Genomic DNA, 27,728 nt, shown 5'->3' with positions numbered 1-27,728 from the left:
TGGTGGTGGTGATATAAGATATAGTGTGGTGATGGTGGTGGTGATATAAGATATAGTGTGGTGATGGTGATATAAGATATAGTGTGGTGATGGTGGTGGTGATATAAGATATAGTGTGGTGATGGTGGTGGTGATATAAGATATAGTGTGGTGATGGTATTAACTAATGTAGTGATGGTGATACTAAAAAAGTAAGGCCTTCCCATGGTTAGTCCTGTGGTGAATGAGAAAGTGACTCGATAATGGTGATGTGGTGATAGTGGTGTTGGCGTGATTGATGGTGTCGGCGTGGTGATAGGCTGGGGAGGGGGGCGGATGGTGTTATGGTGAGGTGGCCACATGATGGTGATAGTGTGACGGGGTTAGCGTTGAAGGTTGGAGGGTGGCAGTGTTGAGGATGGACATACATACATACATACATACATACATACATACATACATACAAACATACTGCAGTAATAAACGCTGACCAGGACTGTGTAGTGAGGGCCCCGCGCCACCCTGCAGTCACGGAGGGCCACGCTAACAGGATGCTTACTCTCTTAAGTTTGATCGTTTTCCGACCTCAAGCAAAGCAGTTCACCAATACACTATGGCTTCCCTCTACTGTATACTAACACACAATGACTGGGCCTTTATACTCTACGACCCAGTATGGCTTGACCGCTGTACGACACGACGAAGGTTTATGGCCGTCACAGTAAGCCTCATTGCTGCTTGATGGAGTCGTTTCTCAGTGGTGCACAATGCGGCAGATCTCTAGAGCTATTTTATTCAGCAAGTGAGGATGGGGGTTGGGTGGGGTAGGAGGAGGGGTGGGATGGGGTGGGGTGGGGTAGGAGGAGGGGTGGGGTGGGGTAGGAGGAGGGGTGTGGTGTGGTGGGGAGGGGTAGGAGGAGGGAGGGGGTGTATTATACAGTGTGGGTGATGGAGCGCGGGGTGGCGGCTGGCTGGCTCAGGGTCATGTTAGTAAACGGCTCGCTGAACCCCCAGTGTCCCGCTACACTTTCTCCCTAACTGGCGTCCCGGCGGGTGTATCTGTCAACACTGGTGGGTGTATCTGTCAACACTGGTGGGTGTACAGGTGAAGGGGCCGCCACTGATGTCTTATAAAGTGGCAGAATATCTCTTTGTTAAGCTAAATGGATTCTTCCGTGTGGTGTGTCCGTCATGCTCACCCACCCTTCATGCTCTGCCTCGTGCTTATGTTGTTTCTTATCTACGACTGTCATGTGAAATTAATCTTTTTTTCTTTCCTCTGTTATTGTTCCTCGCCGTTCCGGTAGGAGGGTTACAAGAATGCGTGTTTGCCGACCGTGCATTAGTGGGTTCCGGAGTCGTGAACCCCGGTGATTTGAGCATGTTAGTTTTGTGGATGATCATTAAACCTTGTGTTTGGATGGGTCACAACATCTCACGAATTCACACAATCAGTATTTTTTCTCATCACTGAGCAGTTACAGCAGGTCAGATTCGGCCGCAGGAGCTGGGGACTCGACCACTTTGAATGGAGGCCAAGCTGCTCCACTCTTCATCCCACGCGCGTCCTTCTCATTGCCGGTGGCTGTTGTTTTGAAACGAAGTCTTTGTTGCATTTATTCAGCTGTCGCATTAAAACTTCGAGTCTTTTTTGTTTTGTTTACATTTATTCGTGTGTGTCATGTTAAAGTTTAAGCCTCTGTGACATTCGAGGGTGGGTGCGGCGGCCAAGTGGATACAGCTCTCCTCCCCAGTCCTAAGGATCGCTGGTTCGAACCGGGAGTACCGAAGTTCACTCAGCCCTGAATATATTTCGAAATTTACATATGGGAAATTGAAGCGGTCGAATGCAGAGCCATCCACATTACTTCCTCGTGTCCTTAATGGCCCGTGGGACCCATGTTTACATCCGTTCAGCTGTCATTTTAAACATAAGTTCCTGTTAAGAGTTATTCATCATTCATATTAAAACTAGATTCGTTACAACTACATTTATTCAGCCGCTATGTGAAGTTTGGTGCATTTTGTTTCAGGTGCGTTTTTTTCTTATTACCCAGCCAACTATTGCAGAGAAGGGTACTATTTACAGTCGTGTGTGTGTGTGTGTGTGTGTGTGTGTGTGTGTCCAAAATAACTCGAGAACGGGTTTGCGGATTTGCCTCATGACAAGGTCCACATGATTAATTTTTAGTGTGAATCACGTTAATATTTACCAAGTGTTGCCATGGTAATATGATGTTCGGGAGTGAAAGAAAACAATATGTTACAGTTTCCATTGGCGACTCTACATTAGTTTACATTAACAGTGTTACTAGTTCGTTATTTAATCTGAATTATTAACGGTTCAATAGTGGGGGGTTTGAATACGCTCAGATGATTTCAATTATTTAGCGCTTTTGTTCCGTTGGCCGTTATCAAGTTGAAATTGATTCCTTATTTATCCAAGTCCAGCGATCATGTTAAACACCAGGTCTTCGTTAGCACACGTCCGGGAAGCTTGTTGATCACTAATACTGGCTCTTGTTTTGGGGAGCGCCAGTTTTATGGGGAAGGTTTATGAATTTCGCTTAGAGATGATGATGTGGCCAAGTGTGTGTGTGTGGTGGTGTGGCGGTGGAGTGCAGGAGGGTGGCCAAGTGTACCGGTGGAGAGCAGGAAGGTGGCCAAGTGTGTGTGTGTGGGTGGTGGTGTGGCGGTGGAGTGCAGGAGGGTGGCCAAGTGTACCGGTGGAGAGCAGGAAGGTGGCCAAGTATACCGGTGGAGAGCAGGAAGGTGGCCAGGTATACCGGTGGAGGGCAGGAAGGTGGCCAAGTATACCGGTGGAGGGAGGAAGGTGGCTGGCATACCGGTGGGAGGAGTGAAGGTGGTCAAGTATACCGGTGGAGGGCAGAAGGTGGGCTGCGATACTGGGTGGAGGGGCAGTGAAGGTGGGCCAAGGTAGCGGTGGAGGAGGAAGGTGGCCAGGCATACCGGTGGAGGGAGGAAGGTACAGACACTGGTGGAGGGGGGAGAAGGTACAAGCATACCAGGAGGGCAGGAAGGTGGCCAAGCATACCGGTGGAGGGGAGGAAGGTACAAGCATACCGATGGAGGCAGGAAGGTGGCTGGGCATACCGGTGGAGGGAGGAAGGTGGCCAAGCATACCGGTGGAGGGGCAGGAAGGTGGCCAAGTGGCCTGGTGGAGGGAGGAAGGTGGCTACATACCGGTGGAGGGGAGGAAGGTGGGCTGACATACCGGTGGAGGGCAGGAAGGTGGCCAAGTATAATGGTGGAGGGCAGGAAGGTGCCAGGTATACCGGTGGAGGAGGAAGGTGGCTAAGTATACCGGTGGAGGGCAGGAAGGTGGCCAGGTATACCGGTGGAGGGAGTGAAGGTGGCCAGGTATACCGGTGGAGGAGGAAGGTGGCCAGGCATACCGGCAGGAGGGAGGAAGGTACAGGCATACCGGTGGAGGGAGGAAGGTGGCTAGGCATACCGGTGGAGGGGGATGAAGGTACAAGATACTGGTGGAGGGGAGGAAGGTGGCCAAGCATACTGGTGGAGGGCAGGAATGTGGCCAAGGTGGGGCGGTGGAGGGAGGAAGGTGGCCAGGTATACCGGGTGGAGGGGAGGAAGGTGGCCAGGTATACTGGTGAGGGGAGGAAGGTGGCTGGGGTATACCGGTGAGGGAGGAAGGTGGCCAGGCATATCGGTGGAGGGGAGGAAGGTACAGGTATACCTCGGTGGAGGAGGAAGGTGGCCAGGTATTTGTGTGCGGTGGTGTTGTGGTGATGGTGCAGGAGGGAAGGGCGTTGGGAATTGTGATTGATTGCGTCTGTGGTACAAGGGGCGAGGGCTGGGATGTGCGCCTGGTGGTGGTAGTGAAAGAAACATGTAAGGGAGAGGGATGAATAGCAAGGTTTTTGGAGAGAGAGAGAGAGAGAGAGATTAAATGTTGGTGAATGGATGAGGTGTTGGGAGAGGCACCAATAAGTACTGTATGTTAGGGAGAGTGAGGGGGGGGGGTGCTAAGGGTGTAGTGATATTGAGGGTGGATTAGATGAATGGCGTGGAGGAAGGTGGGCCGGGTCGGGACACAACACTGGCCAGACAGGTATTATAGGCGAGTGTGGCCGCGGGAAGGATTTACCGCAAACCTTGTTATGACTCAGACCAATTTGCATTCTTTATCAGATTTGTAGCAAAAATATATAATTGCATATTCATAGGGGGTTGGATATTTACCTTGTGTTTATAGAGTGTGGTGATCACTTCTGGGGGGTTGAATGGTGCTCACCGGTGTGTCGTAGTTACTGCCTCCATCCCAGCCTACTGTTTGACTTGTCATTTAATTATGTGTTGTCAGCTGTTATGACGTTTACAATATGAGGTTTAGCGAGTAGCGTAATGTGGCAATGATGTTTATTGCGGACGAGGCGTGGTGGTGGTGTTAATGGTGTCAGCGTTGGTGGGTGGGATGCAGGCGCTGGTGGGGGTTGCTTTCTCTTTCTCTCTCCCTCCTCTCGCTTTCTTTCTTTCTCTGGTGTGAGTGTCAGCCAGAAGAGCGTGAGAGAGTGAGCTAGCGACCAGGAGAGGTAGAGCGACAGAGAAAACTCTTTAAGAGATCTGTTGGTGTAGAAGGTCGGGAGAGGAGGAAGGGAGGGGCTGGTCTAGCATCACCCGGGCGCCGTCAGTGAAGGGGAAACCGTGCGCCATCACCACTAGCGCCTCTCACCTGGGAAGACCATCACACTCCTTAGATGTCGCTGGTGTATGGTGATAAGTGGTGTATGGTGCTACGTGTGTGCAGTGATGGGCGAGTGACGTTTAGTGGGGATGTGGTATTACTGGTGTTGGGTAGTGTAAGAGGCGGCCAAGTGTCCGTCCTCTCTGGGCTTCTTACTCTAGCTGTCGGGGTCCTGGTGGTGAGGGAAGTCAGGAGACGGGAGTGTGAGGGAGTATGTCTGTGGAGGAGAGGGCAAGGTGGATGAGGGAGTGAGAGTGGAGGAGAGGGTAAGGTGGATGAGGGAGTGAGAGTGGAGGAGAGGGTAAGGTGGATGAGGGAGTGAGAGTGGAGGAGAGGGCAAGGTGGATGAGGGAGTGAGAGTGGAGGAGAGGGCAAGGTGGATGAGGGAGTGAGAGTGGAGGAGAGGGTAAGGTGGATGAGGGAGTGAGAGTGGAGGAGAGGGCAAGGTGGATGAGGGAGTGAGAGTGGAGGAGAGGGCAAGGTGGATGAGGGAGTGAGAGTGGAGGAGAGGGCAAGGTGGAAGCGTAATCATTAACATCAGCCATGAAAGAGCGCCAGTGTTGTTGACGAGAAGTATAATTGAGGTGTTAATGAGGAGCCGAGTATAGTAGACAGTAGTTCGGTTCTGTCGTCTTTTATGTGACTGAGTGGCGTCTTTTCAGTAGGCAACAATGGGTGTTTTCACGGTGGTCAGATGAAAGGTAATTTTTTAAGCGCTGAGCCGCCGTATGAATGGGTTCTGCCAATGAAAAATAACGATTTTATTGAGGTACGGAGCGAAATCTTGAATGCAATTTTTTATTTATTTTTTTATTTAGGAATCTTCTATTCTTAATGGTGTTATGTACGCAGCAGTTCTAGAATATATGAAAAGATAATAAATCATTATTTCACTTTTTATTCGTGTTACAATATGACGTCCGTTTGTGTGTGTGTCTTCCAAAAAGTGGGAAAGTTTTGCCTTTAACTTAATTTCAGAGACAGTGTGTGCAAATTTTACACCGGTCACTGGCGCTGCTGCTATAAACATTAGAAATCAATCAGGCGCACATTGTCCACTGGGCAGGGTATCCATTCCTCACTGACATCAAAGCAGGTAATCAGTCACAGTTGTTTAATTATGAAGGGTATTTTTAGAAGGTTAGGCTGTGTGGTGGGCGTGTGGAGCCTGGTGGACGAGGTCACCCAACACAATAAATCTCTCAGATTATGAAGAGTAATGGAAACACATCTGTAGTAGAGTACTGCCGTGACCCTTACTCTTGTCCCCGAGAGGTCATTTTCCGAATCCATGATCCAAGAAGCCATTTGTTAGCTGAGGAACCAAGCCTCACCAAGGTTTATACAGGAGCAACCTGAGATGCATCACCAGTCTATATGATACTTCACAATACTCTGCTTGTGACTACGCTCATTGTTACCGACTCTTAGAGTGTGGTGGTAACTACAGGAGATGACCCCCGGTGATGGAACGCTCCTCTGTTCCATTCAGGGGATCCCGAGGCTGTAAACTGAGGAATGTGTTCTCGATGATGGCCTCAAGTAGGTAAATTGTACCCAGACTCCTGCTTCATGGTGGTACTGGTACAAGGGGAACAGAGAACGTGTTTTCCAGCAACAATTGATAAGTTTTGATGATTGGTAGGTGATCGGGGGGGGTGGGGGATTGGCGGTCATTTTGAAAGTCGTGTCAAGAGTAAACAGGACGAGTTCTTGTAGGAAAGAACGAGTGCGGGAGAAGTGATTCCATACCAGATATAAATCCGGATTTGTAGGTGGGATTAAGCCGCTCAGCCCCTCTCACTTATCACAGCGCCGCCACGTGACCAATCCAGTAACTAATGGACATCTCTCTTTTTTTTTTTTTGCTTAATAAAGTGCAGTTTCCCCTTCACTTGTTTGGTTCTGGCTTGACTGTTGTTGACGTGAAGAGACTGAGCGACGGGGGGGGGTGGTGATGGTGGGTGGTGGTATTGGTGTTGTTGGTAATGGTGGTGATGGAAAGCGTAGTGGTGGTGGTGGTGTAGATAGTGATGAAGTGGTGGTAAGGGTGGTTGCGGAGGGGGTGTGAGGAAGGGGCTCAGTGGCTACCCTTACTGGAAAAATCTTGCCAAGGCAGAGGCGGGTCAGTGGCTGTGATGCATGTTCAATGAGGGCGTGGCCTTCACCCTACCACCACCCCACCCCACCCCATCCCCCACCTACTTAACATGCGCCCTTCCTGGGCCATTTCACCACATCGCCTCTTCTCACACCACTTCCACCCCCACATCATGCCCTCTCAGCACCATTTCCACCTCACACGCCCACTCTCTGTGCTGGCTCACCTCACACATCTCCACACAGTTTTCCTTCTCACACACACACACACACACACACTTACTTAAGACACAGAACCTCCGCGGCTGCTACTACTGGCCCAGCATTGAACACGGCACCTGGCCAACAGACTGTGTGTGTGTGTGTGTGTGTGTGTGTGTGTGTGTGTGTGTGTGTGTGTGTGTGTGTGTGTGTGTGTGTGTGTGTGTGTGTGTGTGTGTGTGTGTGTGTGTGTGTGTGTGTGTGTGTGTGTGTGTGTGTGTGTGTGTGTGTGTGTGTGTGTGTGTGTGTGTGTGTGTGTGTGTGTGTGTGTGTGTGTGTGTGTGTGTGTGTGTGTGTGTGTGTGTGTGTGTGTGTGTGTGTGTGTGTGTGTGTGTGTGTGTGTGTGTGTGTGTGTGTGTGTGTGTGTGTGTGTGTGTGTGTGTGTGTGTGTGTGTGTGTGTGTGTGTGTGTGTGTGTGTGTGTGTGTGTGTGTGTGTGTGTGTGTGTGTGTGTGTGTGTGTGTGTGTGTGTGTGTGTGTGTGTGTGTGTGTGTGTGTGTGTGTGTGTGTGTGTGTGGTTATAAGCTATAAAATGGGAGGCTGTCGAAAGGGTATGTATGGTCGTAGGGATAAAACCATAGTAGTTGTGATAAGAATTTTACAAGGGGTGGGTAGAATATGGTCTTGGGAGTGTCGGTAGTGATGATGATGGTAGCAATAGTAATAACCGTGGCTCAAGTGGTAGTTTTGTGTGTGGTAATGGTATTGTTAGTATGATTGGTTAGCAACGAGAAGAGAGATAATATGGTATAGTTAGAAAAATATTTATAGATAAACTGTGTCTTTTAATAGCTTTGTAAATAGTATTGCAATAGTGTCATAGTTCTTTTGTAATGGTATAGTAAATTACCTCCCCCCCCCTCCCCACCTCCCTCATTAGTCAGGGGTAGTGGGTGATGCTTGACTTAGTTACACTGTACTCTGGGGATGAGCGTTCAGAAGGTGTTGGTGTGGATCTTAACCCGATGGTGTGTAATTAGGTGTCAGTTTCCGCTATATTGTCTTTCTTTCTTTCTTTTTTATTTCTCCATATAAGAGAGAGGGAGAAAGACTGGACTGTTCACTTCTTGGTGGTGGTGGTGACGGGGCAGGATGTGTGGTAGTGGTGGTTGTGGTGGTGACGGTGGTGGTGGTGGTGACGTTGGTGGTGGTAGTCGTGATGACGGTGGTGGTGGTCACTGAACACATTTTCCCCCCTCGTTTGGATAATATTGTAGCATTTTTTTATTTATTTTTTCCCTCACCGGTACAATAATCCAGATCTGTGGTTAGGGTATATACGGAGCAGCATCCCCCCCCCCCTCCATCCCATTGTTACCTGGAGACTGTAGTAACTTTACGTTGCTTTGTGTTTTTTCCTTTAAACCTGAATTGAAAACAGGTCCTCTTACGCTATTGAAGAAAGACGGGACATATATCTTTTCCCTCTCTCTCTCTCTCTTTCACTTTTTTTTCTTTTGACTCTGGAATTGTGTGACTGTCACTCGAGGCTACGGTAGACTTTTGGCTTGTATTTTTTCATCTCCTCTTTGAGCCTTCCTCCTTTCCCGAGACTGAACTGTCCACCCTGAGACATTCACTCAATCTCTCACGTGTCTCCAAAAATGGTGATCGTGTAGTAAAAGTTCCACTAGTCGCTGGAGAAACAGATTTAGTAGAATGCTGTGACAGTGTGTTGCTTCACAGGCGATATTATTTTTGTAAGTGTGAGGAGGAATTGAGTAGTGAGTGAGTGAGTGTTGAGGCTGGAACGACAGTGTAGCAGAGAGGGATGTGAGAGAAGAGGGCTTGTTAAATTAAGGGGAGAGCGGGAGGGAGACAGTGGTTGAGTGAGGCAGGTGTCCAGCAGGAGGCACTGTGATCAGGTGTGGTCGTCACTATTGTAAGTTTATAGCCTCCTTCCCCTACAGTGCGTCGTACAGCAGAGACTCACAAAGGCTATCAGTAGGTGAAGAAAGTGGAGAAATATATATGAGCACTGATAAAGGTGACGGGTGTGTCGTACTGGTGCAGTGGGTGAGATGACGGGCGACGACTGAACATGTGCTGGGGTGTGCTCCGTGTGCTGACCCTGCCCCTTCTGTTGTGTGGCTGAGCCGCCTCCCTCCTCCAGCCAATCTCCTTCACTGCCTTCATCCATCCTTCCTCCATCCGTGCCAGCTACTTATCCACCTGCACGCCGCCCCTGCTCGTCCGTCCACCGCTCCAGCTGGCCCCGAGTATTGGTGTCCTTGACAGGTGGCCCTCAAGACGTGTATGCAGATGAGCACCTGGTGTAAGGCTCCACATGCAAATTGGAGTGTCCACTGAGGTCGTATGTATGTAAATGAAACGGCCAACAAGTGGACAGTGCTTTATAGTGAGCTTCTGAGGAGGGTGTCCCCAGCCACCGCCCCGCGCCCTCACACAGACACAAGCAGCGGCAGCTCGTGGTCCATCCCCCCGGCCTAGCCCACAGCAGCATCTCCCACAGGACCGTGAGGTGAAGCCCGGCTGGTGGATGGGGTAGGACCCGGCCTGGGCGTGGGGGTGGTGGCGGGGAATGAGTCACAATGACCATGTCGTCGACAGGCGAACTGACGTCAGAGCAGCTGCACCAGCTGTACCTGTGCAGCCTCCTCCTGGGCAAGAAGAGGTGAGCCTCCAGCTGTAGCGCCCCTTATCAACTCACCTGTCACACAGCTACATTACATTTTTCTCTCTGAAAATCTTTTTCACACACCTCACACCTTTCACACTGATTATCAGTATTCGTGACTAACCATAACACGCACTGTAACACTCACCATTAGTGTTGTGTTCATGACCATAACACACACAGTCACACTCACCATTAGTGTTATGTTCATGACCATTCATAACACACACAGTCACACTCACCATTAGTGTTGTGTTCATGACCATAACACACACTGTCACACTCACCATTAGTGTTGTGTTCATGACCATAACACACACTGTCACACTCACCATTAGTGTTGTGTTCATGACCATAACACACACTGTCACACTCACCATTAGTGTTGTGTTCATGACCATAACACACACTGTCACACTCACCATTAGTGTTGTGTTCATGACCATAACACACACTGTCACACTCACCATTAGTGTTGTGTTCATGACCATTCATAACCATCTTGTGTTACAGGTATCGTGACACTGATGACACACCTCCGTTGTTGTACAGGTGAAAGTTCTCTCTGCAGGTGGAGCCATGTGCTGGGCGGTGTGGTAGCAGGTTACCCCTCACCTTTGACCTCTGACCCATTTTTTCTCTGTATTGCTTCACAGTTTCAGTGCACGTGTTTCCTCCCGGCTCTTCCTCATATCCACTGTGATGTTTATTATCTATGTAATATTATTTATTTGTTAAACGCAGTTGAGTTCACGTGTTAAGGTAAGTCCTGGTTCAGTGTATCTAGTGGTGCTTGTGGAGGTGAGTAGCTTGGGAGGTGCGTGTGTCTGTTAGGGGCGACGGGAGGCTGTGATGAGTGATATGTAGGGGAGGTAGAGGCCGGTGTTGCTGCTAGTAGCCATCACAGCTCTGGATCGACCAGGAGAGGGCGGAGTCGGAGGTCATGGTGGGGTGTGGGAGGTGGTGGTGGCGCGCGCTTGTGCACCAGCTAAATGCTCCCTGTTGCTACCATTATGTGACTGCTTCTGTGTCACGTGTAGGTGGTGCGAGGCTGAGGTGGCTCTAATAAGGTGAGAGGGTGTTAGTAGGGTAGCGGTGTGAGAATATTTACAGGAGTGACGGTATTAGTGTGTCAGAGAGTGATTGTTGTAAGAAAAAGGAAGGGGGTGGGGGAGGGAGGCCACAGGGAACATCACTGGAAGAAAGGAAAGGAGGTTGAGGCAGAGTGGAATAACACACCAGCTACACCTTTATATTGGCTCAGTCATACCATGGAGGTTTTGTGAACGGCTGTAGCATCACTTAACTCCTGTGTCATATATAGTGTCACTCACCTGCCCCTGTAAGGTTCGCGCATTACCACACACACACACACACACACTGCAGACATCTTTGAGAGGAGAAAGGTGGAGAGTGTGGGTGTATGAGAGGCATTGGGTTGCATGGTGGCGGTGGCAGTAATGTGAGCAGGGAGAGAGATACGGTGAGTGGCCCAACCTGGCCGGGAGAGTGACCGCTGCTGCCGGTGGACGGAGGGCCCACAGTGCCCCGCCTCACCCTCCCGTGATCCACCATCACCATAACTCTGACCCGTTATGATGGTCGCTTGGTGCAATTTTTACGTTCTTCTCTGCTTCCTTCCTTCCTCAGTTAAATCTGGGCGCTGTCTTTCACCTCCCTCCCTCCCTCCCTCCCTCTAAAATAGCCCTAAATATTTCTCACCAAAGGCTCATAAACTTTAATTCTCAGCAGTTTTCTTGTGAGGGGAGAAGTTTGGAGTGCGGTGAGGATGTTTTGTGAGGGAAAACACTGTACCTTGGCACTGGCACCCCCTCCCCTCCCGCACCTCGCTGGATACGTGACTTGACCTGATCCCACAGATGTGTCGCCTCTCACCGTCCGCTAACCCAGCCAGCCCAGTCCAGCCCAGCCCATCCCAGCCCATCAGCCCAGCCCAACCCAGCCTGCCCAACCCAACCAACCCAACCCACTCCAACTCCAACCCAAACCCAGCCTAGCCCCCAGCCCAGCCCAGCCCACCCAACCTCCCAACCCAACCCAACCAACCGCAACAGGTTTCATTCTGAATCGTGTGTTTACAATTGCCGGTAAACAGCCTCCAGGGAAAAATCACCCTCACGTGTTAAATTATAGGTAAAACACCTTGACGCGTTTATCTTTGGTCATAAAGCCAGGGATTTTATAGGACCTTATGATTAAACACCTCAGTGCTAACCTAACCTAACTAACCCTAACCTTACCTTAATACCTTACCTTACCTTACCTTACAGTAGTTTTGTTAGTCACAATACACTGAGGCTCTTTTGGTGTGTGTGTGTGTGTGTGTGTGTGTGTGTGTGTGTGTGTGTGTGTGTGTGTGTGTGTGTGTGTGTCTTTTGTTTCTTGTTGGGTGTTTTTTTATTTGTTGATGCTGGGGTGGAGTTAGGGCGCGTCACTGTGCTGTAGATGGACGAGGTCTGATCGTGGTCCAATACTCTCCTCATGGCGGCTATTGTGACGTGAATATTGCTGGTGCTGACGGTGTTGTATTGCTTCTGCTGTTACGTGTGTGTGTGTGTGTGTGTGTGTGTGTGTGTGTGTGTGTGTGTGTGTGTGTGTGTGTGTGTGTGTGTGTGTTTTGGGGGGCTATATATTGGTGTGTCCGTTTGCGTGTGGGAATCGCCAGAGATTTTGTAAAGATGGGGAGGGAGGCCAGCGGGTGTGTCAGGATAGTGTGGAGGATCAGCCAGGTGTGTCAGGATAGTGTGGAGGATCAGCCAGGTATATCATGGCCTCGAGCACCCGCGGGACCTCGGTCAGGTGTATGAGCCTCTTTGGGCCCTTATGACCAGCTCAGACGAGGAGTTATAATGAAGTTTCAGGAATGAATATTGGGAGCGACCAACACCCCACGATTTATGGCCTTTATGGCTCCTCCCGCTAAGTGGTGGAGGGGAGCCATGGGGGGGGGGCGACGTGGGGAGCCGAGGTGAGAAAGTAGGGAGCCAAGGTGAGAAAGTAGGGAGCCAAGGGTAGATATAGGGAAGTAGGGTGGTTGACGAGAGGAGAGACAGGGAGAGTTGCACGGGAAGAAAAAAGGATTTGTAACCAGGGAGATGGAGTATAGACGGTGATGAGAAGATGAGGATCGGGGTGAGGCGAGGGACGAGGTGAAGTACCAGCAAGAGGTAGACTAGCGGTAGAAGTAGGTGTCAGGAGGTAGACTAGCGGCAGCAGCAGGTGGCAGGAGGTAGATTAGTAGAAGCAGCAGCGGGTGGTGGGGGAGGCGGAGGAGCAACAGCTGCAGAAGGTTTATGACCATCTCGGGGATAGAGGCGCAGGATCGACAAAGTTCAGACGACAGATCTGATGTAATTTCCATCGTTTCTCTCCCACGGCCTGAGACGGCATCAGCCAGGCCCGTGTTGATTCTGATTCATGTTGACCCTGAACCTTGCTGGCTTAGATGCCTGTTGACTCTGACTGTTGGTGTCACGGTGTGTGTTATCCTACATGGTGATGTGATGGCCAAGTAATTTATAAGAATAATATTTCGTATTGGCAGAGAAATAAAATGACGAATAACTCCAGAAATTTATTATTTTCGATGTAATCATATTCGGTCTACCTGGCGCTCGCCGCATTATTTCATGGAATTTTGGTATAGAAAAATGCCATTTTTTTGTATAATTTCATTAATTAGTCGTGCATTCCACGCGGGAAATTCTCAGGCAATAGATTTATATTCACGGATGTTAATTAATATACCCAATTCTCTCGTGTTTCCTTAATTATCGTATATTCTCAGGATTACTCGGAAACTGAGTAAAGGTCGGTCAGTGTTCCGTGGTGTGCCTGCAGCACCAGCCTGTGTGGTCCTTCACCGATATCTTCGCCTTTTGAACGATTTCACCCAGATTTGGCATGTTCTCCCAGGAGTGTCCAGAGGAGGTCGGTGTTCCCAGCATTTGACTGCAAGGAACGGGACTCCATCTGTGACGTGATCCGGGAGTATAGTGGACCTAGACCTCCGATATTGTTGAGTGGACTGAAGGGAACCTGGCCCGCTTCTCTTACCCCAGGGTTTATATGTGTATTGTGGTGTTTTTTTGCCAAGGTGTAGCTGCAGGATGACCTTCCCTCGACCAGGGGACACAGGGATTCGCTGGTGAGGGTGGAGACCTCTTCCATTACCACTGGACACTGCGTGAGTGCATTTGCAACTCTCAGCCTCCGCTCCTCCCCAGTCGGCAAAACTTTACACATGCTAGAAAGATGCCACCCCCCCCCCCCTCTCTCCCTACCTCAGTCAGGGAGAGAGGGGGGAGAGCGGCGCCTTTCCAGCATGTGGAAGTTTTTACTGACAGGAGAACAGCGGCGGCTGGGAGTTACATATGCACTCAGGCGGAGTGTGGAGCGGAGGCTGTTTAATTACTACTGCCTCCCGCTGCTGCTCGAGGAAAGAAAGGAACTGGGGAGTTGGTTGGGCTCATGAAGTAGAGGGGACGTTCAGGAAGCAAAGAGGGGTGTTCAGGAAGTAAAGAGGGTGTTCTGGAAGAGAGGGGCGTTCATAAAATAGAGAGGGGCGTTTAGTAAGTGTCATGCTTTGCTCTCCATTATAATTCACTGTATCTTTTCCAGAATCGTTAGTATTATATTTGTAGACCCATTTATGAATCTTTTATCTGTGTATCTATATAAGACCATTTTTATGGATATATCTTTGAATCTAACGTAACATAACCTAACCTAACTCAATTGGGCATTAAGAGAGGCACTAAACCTGACAAGACACTATAGGAGCATCTGCCTTCAGTTGTGTGTATATATATATATATATATATATATATATATATATATATATATATATATATATATATATATATATATATATATATATATATATATATATATATAAATAAATAACATTATCTGCCACCGTGTAGCTGTTGGGGTGTGTCTCTAGGTGTAGAGAGAGGGTGTGGTTGTTGTGCACTAGAACCCATCGGGGTAAATATCCTGCCGTGTCATGTCACCTTTAAAGACCCCGAGACTTGTATTCCTAGTTGTGTAGCGTGACACACGGGAGACACTCACAGTTTTAATATTGTGCTGCGCTTCACCCCCCCCCCCTCCCCCTTCCAATGGATAACTGACTCGCCTCCAAAATGAAATGTTATCAGTATACAAACGATGACCACAAGATCTCAAGTGATTTAAGAACATTCTATGCGTGTGTGAATGATGTCATGTAGTGATGATGATGATGATGGGGATTTATCAGACGCCTTTGTTATATTGGAGGGGGGGGGTCTAATGTGTTGTTGTCTGTCTGTTCAGGGTTTAGGGATGTCTGGGCTAATCCTGTTGTGTTTTGTCTCATTGTCAAGTGTTGTTGATGATATATGGACCCGTGGGAGTGAGTGAGTGAGTCGTGACCGTCAGTGTGTCGTGGGAAGATATTAATGTGTGTGTGGCTGCCTCGACCATTAGTTACCGTCAACACGTTCCCTGGCTTTACCTGTGGCACATTATAAATTATATCAGTGAAACGAAGAAAACAGTTTTATACTATACCTAATTCCTCTCAATGAAACAGATACCAAATACGAGTCGTGTAACGTAAATGATAAAAAAAAAAAAAGAGAATCCCTCGCCTGAAGTTAAGTCCCTTTAGTCATGTTCTTGGAATCTGAACTCATTGGTGCCTTGGGGGTTCGAGCCGCCGTGAACAACCTTTTTATATGTTGACTTTATACCCGTTCGTTATCCCAGGTCCTGATGCTACCTTGTTATGTTACAGGTAAGATTTACAATGGAGTTTGGTTTACAATGGTTTAGTACCTGGCTTCTTATCCACCTATCCTTTCAGAAACAAATATAATCCTTAACTTGTTTATGGTTTAAGGTTTAATCTGCTGCCGTGTCCTGGGGAAGATAAATCCACATAAGGCTAATTTTAATAAGACTCACGATAAGACTCCGCCCGTAAATCTTGCACGAGTCGAACTCAACAATAGAACCCTGAAAGACTCTAAATCCCCCGCCCCTCCCCCCCGCCCACCAGGCTAAAGTAATCCTATCCTGCCTGTTATCGAACACGTCCGAGCCTTAGGGAAGAGGGGGGGGGGGGAGAATGTGTCCCCACCCCCTTCAGAAATTACCTCGTTCACAGGTAGAAGAAAACACCTGAGTCCTTAATATTCCAGATACTACTACTACTACTACTACTCCACCTAATGATAATAGTTACTAACGATGCCCCGGTAATTCAAATGCAAAATAATTGTGTTATAAAGATTGGGAACGTGCCCGTGCAACTTACAGTATAGTCATTGGGGATGAATTATGGCACCGGTAATTAGGACATTTGTGTTGGCGATTCTGAGAGTGATGTGTTGTGGTGGTAGGTATATTGGTCTGTTGATTGGGTGACGTTTTCCCCCAGGCACGAGTTCATAAGGGTCACGTGTGGGGGGGGGGCGTTATCGTTGTGATCCCTCTGTGGTATTAGTGGTTGTGCTAGTGGAGGCGCTGCGTGGTTGTGGTGGCGGCAACAACAACAGCAGCAGTAGTGACAGCGGCGGGGTTGGTGGTGGTGGTGGTGGTAGTAGGATTAGTCAGACGAACAACTCGCATAATTATTCTCCTGCCTGACGCTAATAGTTTTTTTTTACCTTCTCCCTTACAGTATCTTTCTGCCCCCCTCTCCCCTCCTCTTGGCTCTCCCCTCACCCCTGTCCTGTGTTGCATTCACTACTGTTTCCCTTCACCCCTGTATCCTTCCCTTGCGTCTCCCTTCCTGTCTCTCCCCACACTACTGGCTCTCTCCCCCCTCTTCCTGTCTCTCCCCACACTACTGTCTCTCTCCCCCTTCCCTGTCTCTCTCCCTCTCTTCCTGTCTCTCCCCCTCTTCCTGTCTCTCCCCACACTACTGTCTCTCTGCCCCCCTCTTCCTGTCTCTCCCCACCTGTCTCCCTTCTTCCTGTCTCTCCCCTCTTCCTGTCTCCCCCCCACACCTCTGTCTCCTCCCCCTCTTCCCTGTCTCTCCCCCCACCTGTCTCTTCCCTCTTCCTGTCTCTCCCCACCCTGTCTCTCCCTTCTTCCTGTCTCTCTCCCCTCTTCCTGCTCTCCCCACCTGCTGTCTCTCCCCCCTCTTCCCTGTCTCTCCCCACCTGTCTCTTCCCTCTTCCTGTCTCTCCCCACACTACTGTCTCTCTCCACTCGTCCTGTCTCTTCCCTCACCCCTGTGTTGTACCCCACCGTTGTCTCCCCTCACCCTTGTTTTTCCCTTCACCCTTGTCTCTCCCCTCACCCGAGTTTCCCTCCTTACTGTCATATAACGTAACTCACAAGAAGAGAGAGAGAGAGAGAGAGAGAGAGAGAGAGAGAGAGAGAGAGATGCTTAAATGCTGCAGTTACTATTATTACACAGCGAAATGTATGAATATTTGCAGTTTAATTAAATTAGGCGGTGTTAGTGTTTAATAATATTGGCAAGTGTGCGAGGCCGCCAGTATGTTCTGTATTGCACCGGGAACAAACTTGTAATTATTTGTAACTGTGCCCTGGAGACAGGTGTGAGGGGGGGGGGGGTGCTTTGATGGACCACACACCTGCCGCGGGTTGTGTTGCTGCCCGCCCCGAGGGTTTACGTGAAGATTAGGCACCCCAGGTTGTATATACTCCAGTTCCAAAAGGGGGTTACAGTATCGTGCCAACTTTGTACCCGAGATATAACCCTTTAGGTAGGTAGTGCCTTGTTGTATTATAAGTGAGGGAGAGACGGTCAGGATGTGTCGTCCCTCACCGCCGCGCCTTGACGTGGCCTCGGGAAATATGGAGCGCTGTTGGTGTCGTTGTTTACTTACACACACACACTGCCCAACCCAGCTCACCCTGTCGTGTGTCAGCTGTGGCTCCAAGTTTCCCCCACCACCCTCGCCCTCTTCCCCCTCCCCTTCCCCCTCCTCGCTCTCTTCCTTCCTCTTCCCTTCAATCGTGACACACACCGATGTTTGTCATGGCGTAGGCTGAGGATGGAGGGGAGAGGTGGTGGTGGATGGTGTGGTGGCCGGGAGGGAGGGAGGGGGGGGGTGATAGAGGGCAGGGAAGGTGGTGATGGGCGCCAACTTCTTTCACCACACGTCCACACTGCAATGATGGGGTGTAACATAATGTACAGCCATGGGTGGTATTGGTGGTGATAACTAACCCAGTGTCTGGTAGGGGGTGCTTAGTATTACGTTAACTTCATCCTTGTTTTCGTAAGAATGTGTGTGTGTGTGTGTGTGTGTGTGTGTGCGCGTGTGCGCGTGCGTGTCCCCCCTAAAATCATATGAAATATTTGATGGGGTCGAAAAAAAATTGCATCAAAAATCACTCGCAAAAAATAATAATAATACAATTAGAATTAAAACTAACTACCTTTGGCGCGGGTGTATGCTTTACCGGGCCGAGTCATTCCAATTATTTTCTGAATCAAAATCTAATGAACTGGAACCAAATATTGTTTAGCCAAAGACGAACAAAAAAAAATTGCTCTCGTAAGTTGAAAAATAACTCCAGTGGTAATTTCCAGGAAGGGTTTTTGTTTTCTTTTTGTAGTCATAAAAGGACACCACCTCCGTAATTTTATTTGTGTGAGAGAGAGAGAGAGAGAGAGAGAGAGAGAGAGAGAGAGACGGTGATCCCCTCGGTACACCTTGACCGTCGTTGTCCATCAGGGGTGGGGGGCACAGGTGACATAGTACTACCCAGGTGGTGTGGTTGTACTGTACCCCCGAAAAAGGGATGAAATTTATTAAAGGACTTTGTCTTTTTTTAATACGTTTATTTTAGTACCAGATAAGAGACAGACAGAATTAAGGTACAGTACATGATCCTTGAGGAGAGAGGCTACACCTTTGATGACATTTTGGATATTTTTTTTTTCACTAAAGGCAACCATTTAGGGGCGTTCTTGGGGGATTCCAACTTAAGGCCCTTGGAGAATGTGGGCCCAGTCGAGCATCAGAATGTGACAGTATTGGAGGAAGGGGGTGGTGGAGGAGGAGGGGTAGTGGTGAGGGAGGGAGGTAGTGGTGAAGGAGGGAGGGAGGAGTGAAGGAGGAGGTTGCCTGTCTCTGCCCGAGGCTACGAGGAGAAAATCAGTAGCTTTCCCTCTTCATCTGATTTTTAAGGACGGTTCCCGGTGCTTTTTTTTTGCCTGAAAGATGATCATTTCCCGCCCCATCCTCCCGTCCTGGGCAAAAATTGGTAAAATGGTGGGGTGAGAGGGCGATCGGAACTCTTTATGAAATCGGTATTGAGTTTTATGGTAGGATTTTTAGTGAAGATTGTGGTGTGTGTGTGTGTGTGTGTGTGTGTGTGTGTGTGTGCGTGTGTGTGTGGACGGATGAACGGGAGACAAACTTAGGTGGATGTGTTGGGTTGGATGATAATTATAACCACGTTTGTTGTTTCTGCCCAACTTGTGGCTAAACTAGATCAGGTTCGTCATGCTTACTCACTCGTCATAACCCACCCGGCTTCCTCACTCGTCATAACCCACCCGGCTTCCTCACAACTCTTCTCTGTGGACTGGAGGCCCTCTGTTTGCTTACCTTTGTGTCAATTTTTCAACTCGTGTGGGAGTAAGCGGGCGTGTACACTGAGAACTGACTTTGTGTTGGTGATCTTGGGGTGTTGCGATCAGAGCGTTACCACCTTCTCTGTGCTGACACCCTGAGTATAGTGAGTTAGCCACACCCACATTAAACCCAGCCACACCCACATAGTATTACACCCAGCTACACCCATACAGTATTACACTCAGGATTCATTTAACTCCTAAAGTACACACGGGCCACAACAAAATGTACAGAGGGGGAGGAGCAAGTGAAGGCGGGCTTTAAGCGTGGTAGTGGGGGTGGTGCTGGTGGGGGTGGTGCTGGTGGGGGTGGTGCTGGTGGTGGTGGGGAAGGTGGGATAAACATTACAGCAGTAAATCGAGCAGCGGGCCACTGTAAGTATCCCACTAGGAGGGGCCTGGCTATCCTACCCATGGCACACCTCCTCCCTTTTTTTATGTCTCACGCACGACGACCGCTTGCGACCTGTTTTGATTGTGATATTTTCTATATTAAGTCTCTTCATCTGACGACCTGACTTCAGGGTCTAGTATCGAAGCGGATGTTCAGCCTAATGGTGTGCTGGACGTCGCCGGTGGAAAATTTACTGTATAGTAACTAACTCCTACTTAATGGTCAGGGTACACGCACACATAGGACGTTACGCTGGAATCTGGACGATGTGTTGTGGTAACGACATCGTTGTGGTTATGGTATGGTGGTAGTGGTGGTGTTATTGGTAGTGGAGGTGGTGGAGGTGGTGGTGGTGGTAGTAGTAGTGGTAGTGGAGGTGGTGGTGGTGGTAGTAGTAGTGGTGGTAGTAGTAGTGGTAGTAGTAGTGGTGTCCTTGGCGATGAATTAGTTAAGTAGCATGATTGTTGTGGCTAGAGGTTAACCCCTTCACTACGGGGACGCCATTTTTAATATTTGATTTGGCTAATACCAGACGATTTTTTTTTCAGCTCACATGGGAGACACTATATACAAGGGGTTAATAGACTACCTCAACTAGTAGTTAGGGCGATGGATCACTAACACGACGCAGGTACCCAGTCACCATCTAGACTCAGAGAGAGACTTACACTGTTAATATCCAGTTGATGAGGTAACAGGTAGCAGTAAGAACTATGAAACAGGTATGAGGGAAGGTAAGAGAGCAGCAGTCGGTACACTACACTGGGGGAGGGAGGGAACCACTACTAACAGCTGCTGCTCAAATAAAAGGTTTTAATTAAGTTAGAGTCTCAGGAAGTGAGGCTTGCTACCCACCGTCCTCCAGCTAAATATTTAATGCAAATACTGTGTTGATACGCTGCTTTGTCTGCCACTCTGGAATTCATTAGTATTAACTGCTACGTTTCGTTTTGTATTAACTGGGAATTAAATTGTTTAATGATAACATTGCTTCTAGTGTCGCATAAAATGGTGGTCCGGGTATCTTTACAAACGTCAGCTGTTGTATCATAGCTCGTGAATCAAACTCAGTAATTAAGTCTTTTGTTCTTGATAAACGACACTACACGAATTAAAGGTGGGCACTAAGCGGTACTTGGCAGAGGTCTCCGAGATTGAAGAAGTTTTCATCTGAAGTCTCTTGGAAACTCATGTGAAAGTTTGGTTGTGATCCCAGAAGTCTGATTAAATTACTTTGAACCCTACCACATTATTTAACAGACCTCAGCCTAAGACACAGTGCAGTACGTGTAGTGATGACCGCCGGGAAACTACTTTTGTAACCACTAAATGAGGTCACGGGATACAGTACTGTATTAAGGAATGGCGGGCGTCATCTTCTCGTGGTATATCTTTAGTGTGTCTGTCTGTCTGTCTGTCTGTCTGTCTCTGTCTGTCTCTGTCTGTCTGTCTGTCTGTCTGTCTGTCTCTGTCTGTCTGTGTGTCTTATCTAGGTAGTTGAGGGGAGGGACTGGGTGTAAGATATAGTGTGGTGTAGGACAGAGTGGCGGTGTTGTGGTGTGGGAGTGGGCAGATGCTGGTCGTTTCATGCTCCCGTATCCCAGGTGTGTGTGTGTGTGTGTGTGTGTGTGTGTGTGTGTGTGTGTGTGTGTGTGTGTGTGTGTGTGTGTGTGTGTGTGTGTGTGTGTGTGTGTGTGTGTGTGTGTGTGTGTGTGTGTGTGTGTGTGTGTGTGTGTGTGTGTGTGTGTGTGTGTGTGTGTGTGTGTGTGTGTGCTCCAGCTGCGTCCTACATGTGTGGATTGACCAGGGTGACTATACCTCACACACACACAATACGGGTCTAAAGTTTTATGAAGACTGTCAGTTGTATTTATACATATTAGGGTCATATTTCCATTTTGCAGTTATTATGTATATATTGTAGTTAAAGATGAAAATTATATGCTATTGGTGCATTCAACATTATATCCCTGTGTGTAATAATAGTAGTAGTAGTAGTAGTAGTAGTAGTAGTAGTAGTAATAATAATAATAATAATAATAATAATAATAATAATAATAATAATCATCATCATCATCAGTTGTCTGTGTGTGTGTCTGTTGGTAACGTAATTGCAGGAGAGTCACGTCTTTGTTATTTATTTTTCTGTGTGTGTGTTGAGGGCGCCATGTCACGCTATACCCCCTCCCCCCTCTTCCACCTCCCCTCTAACTCTTGTTTGTTTTGTTTGTTGCAGGTGAGTACCACGTCTACCTGTGTGTGTGTGTGTGTTGTTGGGTGACGGCGTCTCAGGTAGGGAGGAGCTGAGGGTGTCACTCGTCTGCCCTCCCAATATCAACACCCTCGCCCGGTTCCTTCACCTCTGTAAGTTAAATTAGTGTTGTGTGTGTGTGTGTGTGTGTGTGTGTGTGTGTGTGCGTGTGTGTGTGTGTGTGTGTGTGTTTAATAATCAGACTGCTGCTTAAATCCTTCCGAGTTATGTTTGGAAGGACGAATTGGAACTCTTAATCCAGTTATTTTGGGTGGCGGCGGTTCAAGGCGTTCGTTCAACTGTGGTAAATTAATATTCTGTGGGCGGTGGGCCAGACTTCAGCCGCCCTGCAGGATTTGCCAGTGCGTGATATACGGTCTTGATTTTTAAAGCAGCTACGTCGTTCATTTTTATGCCCAGGAGAAGCGACTTGAATAGTGCTTTTAATTCGTCTTTTTTTAATGATCATATTTCACTTTTCGTGTCAGCTGTTTCATTAATCGTTTCCTCCCAGGCGACGGAACGACACGATTAATCTTGTGTCTTGGCCCATTTATCCACGAGTTATTTTGGTATTATATATTTTGTGTTGTATATTTATATATTTTTACGTTATTAATTATTTGGTACAGTTATTAAAGAGTGAGTGAGATATCTTAACCCCTCATGACAAGTGTGTGTGTGTGTGTGTACGCGCAATCAGACTTAAGTAAACAGTGTGTAATATATATTGCAGATAAAGCTGGGAACGTCTATTGTATGTTGTAAATTAAAGGAGAAATACAGACCATTGGATGTATATTAATAAAGCTGTGGATTCATGATATTACATGTAAGTAAACAGACTGTATTTACACACGTCAGGGGCTGCTGTATCCGGTCTAAATTACCACACGTCGGGGCCTGCTGTATCCCCTGTAAATTACCACACGCCAGGGCCTGCTGTATCCCCTGTAAATTACCACACTTTGGGGGGAGGGGGGGGGGTAATGCACGCCATCACGTGTAATTAAATAGACGTGGAGATTTGCGCCACCTGGTGTGAATAAAATGCTGGAGTAGTGGAGTTTACCGCCACGTATTAAGTAAGGGATATTAGGCCCGAGTTGAGGCATTAGGGTACGGGGACATGTGGTGGTAAAGCTCGTACCATCAAATATTCTCGTCATTAAAGATGTAAGAATGCCTCGCACTAGTTGAATTTAGCTAAGGCACAACATTATCACCGTAAGAGAATATGAAAATTTACACTGTAGTTCTTTCTGCCTTTACTATACCCCTCGTGTGTGTCGTAGGTAGTTAGATACGTTGGCTGAGCACCAGACCAAATTAAGGTTGAGAATCTTTCGGGACTTCCCAACTCTAATTTTCTTACTGTTGCCAAGTGAGCGTATCTAGTTAAGGTTTAAGGTAGAGTAATTTTGATGTGTTATCTCTGGTCGTTATCTGGGAAGTGAAGGTCGTAGATTGCTGCTTTTGGGGGTGAATTCATTCCATTCAGGCTTGAGAGATTATTATTTATTTATTTATTTATTTTTGGCCTGCCCAGTGCTCTTCAAGTCATCCCTCGTCGACTGGTGTAAACCGAGGAGGGTGAAGGGCGGCATCTGTACCGTGCTGTGTTTCTGCCTTAGGTGGACCAGCCAGGTGCATTCCAGAGTCTTCAGGTAACATGGGGTGGTGTGTTCCTGGTGCGGTCCTCTGTGAGAGTCGGGAGGCCCTGGCTTGTACTTTAAGCCTTCCATTAGCGGTGCCACCATTAAGTCACTCAGCGGCTTCTCTCGGTAAGAAAATCGTATTTATGTTCTTTAGCAGAAGCGCCCCTGTCCATTGTTAGGCTAGGCGGTGTTATTGTTGGCGTAAAGGGTGATTAAAAACCCTTGATTAAGACGACTCGAGTCCCTTGGGTGTGTGATAATTTAGTAATGTTCTCAAGGGGATTTAAGATATCGTACTCGGTGATATAAAGCATTGTGATCGGGGGGTTAGTATTTGCACCCCCCCCTACCACCACCTCCCCCCCCTCATAGTTCAGTAGTCACGAAAGTAAAATTAGGTGACTTAAGAGATGGCTGAAACACATGACCTCAGACCAACTGTGGGGTGTATGTCTTGTACTAGTCCCTCCTGTCCCCTCCCCTCGACACTCCCTCACCCCACCCACCCCCCCTCTGGTTTCTCGCCGGGTTGTAGTCAAATGGTTCGGTCAGGTCCAAATCCCCACCACTGAAGCTCCGAATCCCCGAACCCTTTACGTAGGAAATAATGGAGGTCGTATTTTAGGGTAATTAGATTTGATTTTTGTGATACTGTTAATTATTATCGTCATTATTCCCATATAAAATTAAATTGCACTGAAATTTATATAGGTCGGGGAGATTTACATGTATATAAATCTATCTATACGTATCTACTTAACAAACATGAATATTTATGTGTGTGTGTGTGTGTGTGTGTGTGTGTGTGTGTGTGTGTAATGATACAACGAATTTAAATATTACGAATTTCAGTTTGTCTTTCACGCAAGGTATTCGTGTGCTGGGCGGGGCTGCACGGTATTGTTCAGGTGTTCCGTGGGCGTATGTGGTGGTGTGTGAGGGAGCTACTTAGCGTTGCTCCATGAAGGTGTCTGCCACAACGCTAGGTACCAGGACTAGTTAATTAAAGGGAAAATGTAGCATGTTACAGGAGATGCATTAAGGGAAAATCATTCTGGCAAAATACTGAATGGTTTAAGGAAAATGCCAAATAGTTTAGGGGAAATGGCAGAAAATTCAGGGAAAATACAGGAAATCTGGTAACGATGTAAAGGTAGGAACCCTGATTAAGGCGTGGCACTGAAGAACCCCGGTAATACAACTCTGATTATTTTGAATAGTTGTATTATGTACAGTTTATGGAAAAGTTTGTTTACTTTGTATTATTATTATTATTATTGTTACTACATTATTATTATCTTTATCATTACACCACATTGGTTGCCTGCTCGCCTCAGCTGACTCCCGTAATCGTTGTCAGCCAAGAAAGGAACGCCAGTATCCGATAGCTGACCTCAAATGTTGCCAGGGTCAGCATTTATATACGATGCGTATCACTGAAGTCAGCTCTTATCGTGGTTACTTAAGGCCACTATTTATATTATTATTGGTGGTGGTGGTGTTATTATTAAATTTGAATTATATTACAGTATATTGTAGGTTAAGGTTCTTTCTGGCGGAGTATGAGCGTACTGTAAGGGCAGGTTATATACCGTAGGAGTAACACCAGCATCGTGTGGGAGGGTCGATAAGGCCGATGTGGTAATCTCATAACCATGCAGGAGATCAGCAGAGGTCTTGGGAGAGGCGAGGAGGATGACTGAGAGGTAAGGAGCTGTGTGTGAGAGGTAGATAAGAGGATGCTGTAATGGGAGGATGTTGTGATGAGTGAGGTGAGAGTACTGGAGGTAGATTAGTGGTGGAGGTGTCCGCCGCAGTGCGCCACTACCCCGCCCCTACCACACCACCAACACCGCCACCAGCAGACACTCGCCCTGCCATCCACCCACCACCACCCTGCTGCCTTGCCCCGCCCTCCTGTTCCACGCCGCTCTTGTGCATGTTCCCCTCGCTGCTGGTAGTGCAGGTGTCTAGCTGTTTGTGACCGTACGGACGCTGTTCCTTCTCGTGCTGCTGCGTAGTTTGCAGGTAAGGTAAACGCTTTGTGTGCTGTTTAGTCACTATCATAATCCCCACTGTTGCATCCGTTCAGCTGTTCCTAGTGCTGCTGTTACTGTAAGATAAGGTGTGGGTATTACGACAGATACAGCGGTGGGAAATACCTTGTTGGTAGGGTAGTAGTGGTGGCAGGGTAGTAGTGGTTGTTCCATCCTCACGTACGAGGCCAATTTACCTTGGAAACATCACCATTGAGAAACAGCAGGTGAGGGGGGGGGGGGTCCAGTACCTGCCTCAGAAACTGTAGTGGACTCCGGGAGGTGAGGAGGTTGTCGGATCCTGGAGGCTTGTGCAGGGATGTGGGCGAGGTCATAGGTCAGATAGGGAGTGGGGTTGAGAGGGGAGTGGGGTTACTCTGTGTACTTGTCTCAGATGCGTCCCTCACAACACACCAGGCTCCGGTTATAAGCAGTACATATCTTTACTACGTTTTCTTCGTGTGGTGGATGAGGTCGGTAAACATGGTGGCATACAAGTGACCTTTAATTCTCTCGGTGAAGGTCTTTTATAGTTGCTCCTTGTAGCTCGTGACGTCAGGGCCCGTTCGCCACTATAACCTGGTCGCCATTGGTGATTAAATGCTCTAACTGACGACTAAAGAGGATGTAAATATGAAGCTACTGCGTTATACACTCGGCAAAATGCCTTAATATTTGTCTGGTGTTGAAGTTTATTGAGCTATCGTGTAGGGAGTGAAAAAAACAAAAAACACTACATCACTAATTGAAACTAACGAAAGTACAGCTACAAAGGATCTTCATTTACAAATATAACAACATTTATAAATGAATGTGTGCGAGATTTTTAGGATTGCAAAATAGTGAGAATGACCGCCCATTAAAATTGAAAACTGACTAATAAAAATGCTTTTGGGTTAATTAACTGGCTGATAGATCTGGAGGTATAGTAGTGACGCCATGGATGTATACACGAGCTGAGGGTAGAGTGGCGGTGGTGTGGGGGTGGTGGTGGGTGGTGGTTGGTGGTGGTGTGGGGGGTTGGTGGTGGTGTGGGGGGTTGGTGGTGGTGTAGGGGGGTTGGTGGTGGTGTAGGGGGTTGGTGGTGGTGGTGTGGGGGTTGGTGGTGGTGTAGGGGTTGGTGGTGTGGTGTAGGGGGTTGGTGGTGGTGTGGGGGTTGGTGGTGGTGTGGGGGTTGGTGGTGGTGTGGGGGGTTGGTGGTGGTGTAGGGGGGTTGGTGGTGGTGTGGGGGTTGGTGGTGGTGTAGGGGTTGGTGGTGGTGTGGGGGTTGGTGGTGGTGTGGGGGTTGGTGGTGGTGTGGGGGTTGGTGGTGGTGTGGGGGTTGGTGGTGGTGTGGGGGTTGGTGGTGGTGTGGGGGTTGGTGGTGGTGTGGGGTTGGTGGTGGTGTGGGGTTGGTGGTGGTGTGGGGGGTTGGTGGTGGTGTGGGGGGTTTGGTGGTGGTGTGGGGGGTGGTTGTGTGGTGGTGGTGTAGGGGTTGGTGGTGGTGGTGGTGTGGGGGGGTTGGTGGTGGTGTAGGGGGGTTGGTGGTGGTGTCATTGAGGGTCGGTCAGCAAGCCATTGTGTCCACCACCTCCCACTGCCTCAACTCGTCTCCCTCACAAATTCATGTGTGTACCTGCTGGCCACACACACACACACACACACACATAGCTTAACCTACCCGACACACCTACCCAACCCTGCTTACCTTCCACATCTGCTGGCCCTCCCTGCTTGTACTGAAAACTGGTCACAACTTTTTTTTTTGCTGTTCTCATATGTACATACTTCATCTCACCGGCTGGATAATCTTTTTAGGGCACACATTTCGACCCTGCCTGACCTGTCGACCACGCCCATCTCTTACACCTGTCGACCACGCCCATCTCTTACACCTGTCGACCACGCCCATCTCTTACACCTGTCGACCACCTCAGTAGATGATCACACTTGACTCCTCCCGGTTTGGTGGTGGTGAGGATGGCTGGCCGAGGGTACACTCCAGGTTGTGTTTGTCCCGTGCTGTTGTGGTTGACGATAACACCAGGGGGAGAAAAAGAAGGGGCAGGAGGGGAG

At 48.4% G+C, this 27,728-nt stretch overlaps 1 protein-coding gene across 5 annotated transcripts in view; it reads left to right on the top strand.

The window, feature by feature from the left end:
* Nucleotides 1-27,728, top strand: part of LOC121865384 (homer protein homolog 2-like) — a 141,182-nt gene that overhangs the window by 16,262 nt on the left and 97,192 nt on the right. For all 5 annotated transcript variants that reach the window (XM_042364716.1, XM_042364719.1, XM_042364717.1 and 2 more), the window contains exon 2: nt 8,976-9,700. In XM_042364716.1, the coding sequence (XP_042220650.1) occupies nt 9,618-9,700 (83 nt within the window). In that variant the 5' untranslated portion in view covers nt 8,976-9,617. The remainder of the gene's footprint in view (nt 1-8,975; nt 9,701-27,728) is intronic.

Source organism: Homarus americanus, unplaced genomic scaffold (genome assembly GCF_018991925.1).
Source record: "Homarus americanus isolate GMGI-L3 unplaced genomic scaffold, GMGI_Hamer_2.0 scaffold25483, whole genome shotgun sequence".
Lineage (NCBI taxonomy): Eukaryota > Metazoa > Arthropoda > Malacostraca > Decapoda > Nephropidae > Homarus > Homarus americanus.
This window is presented reverse-complemented; position numbering and strand designations above follow the sequence as displayed.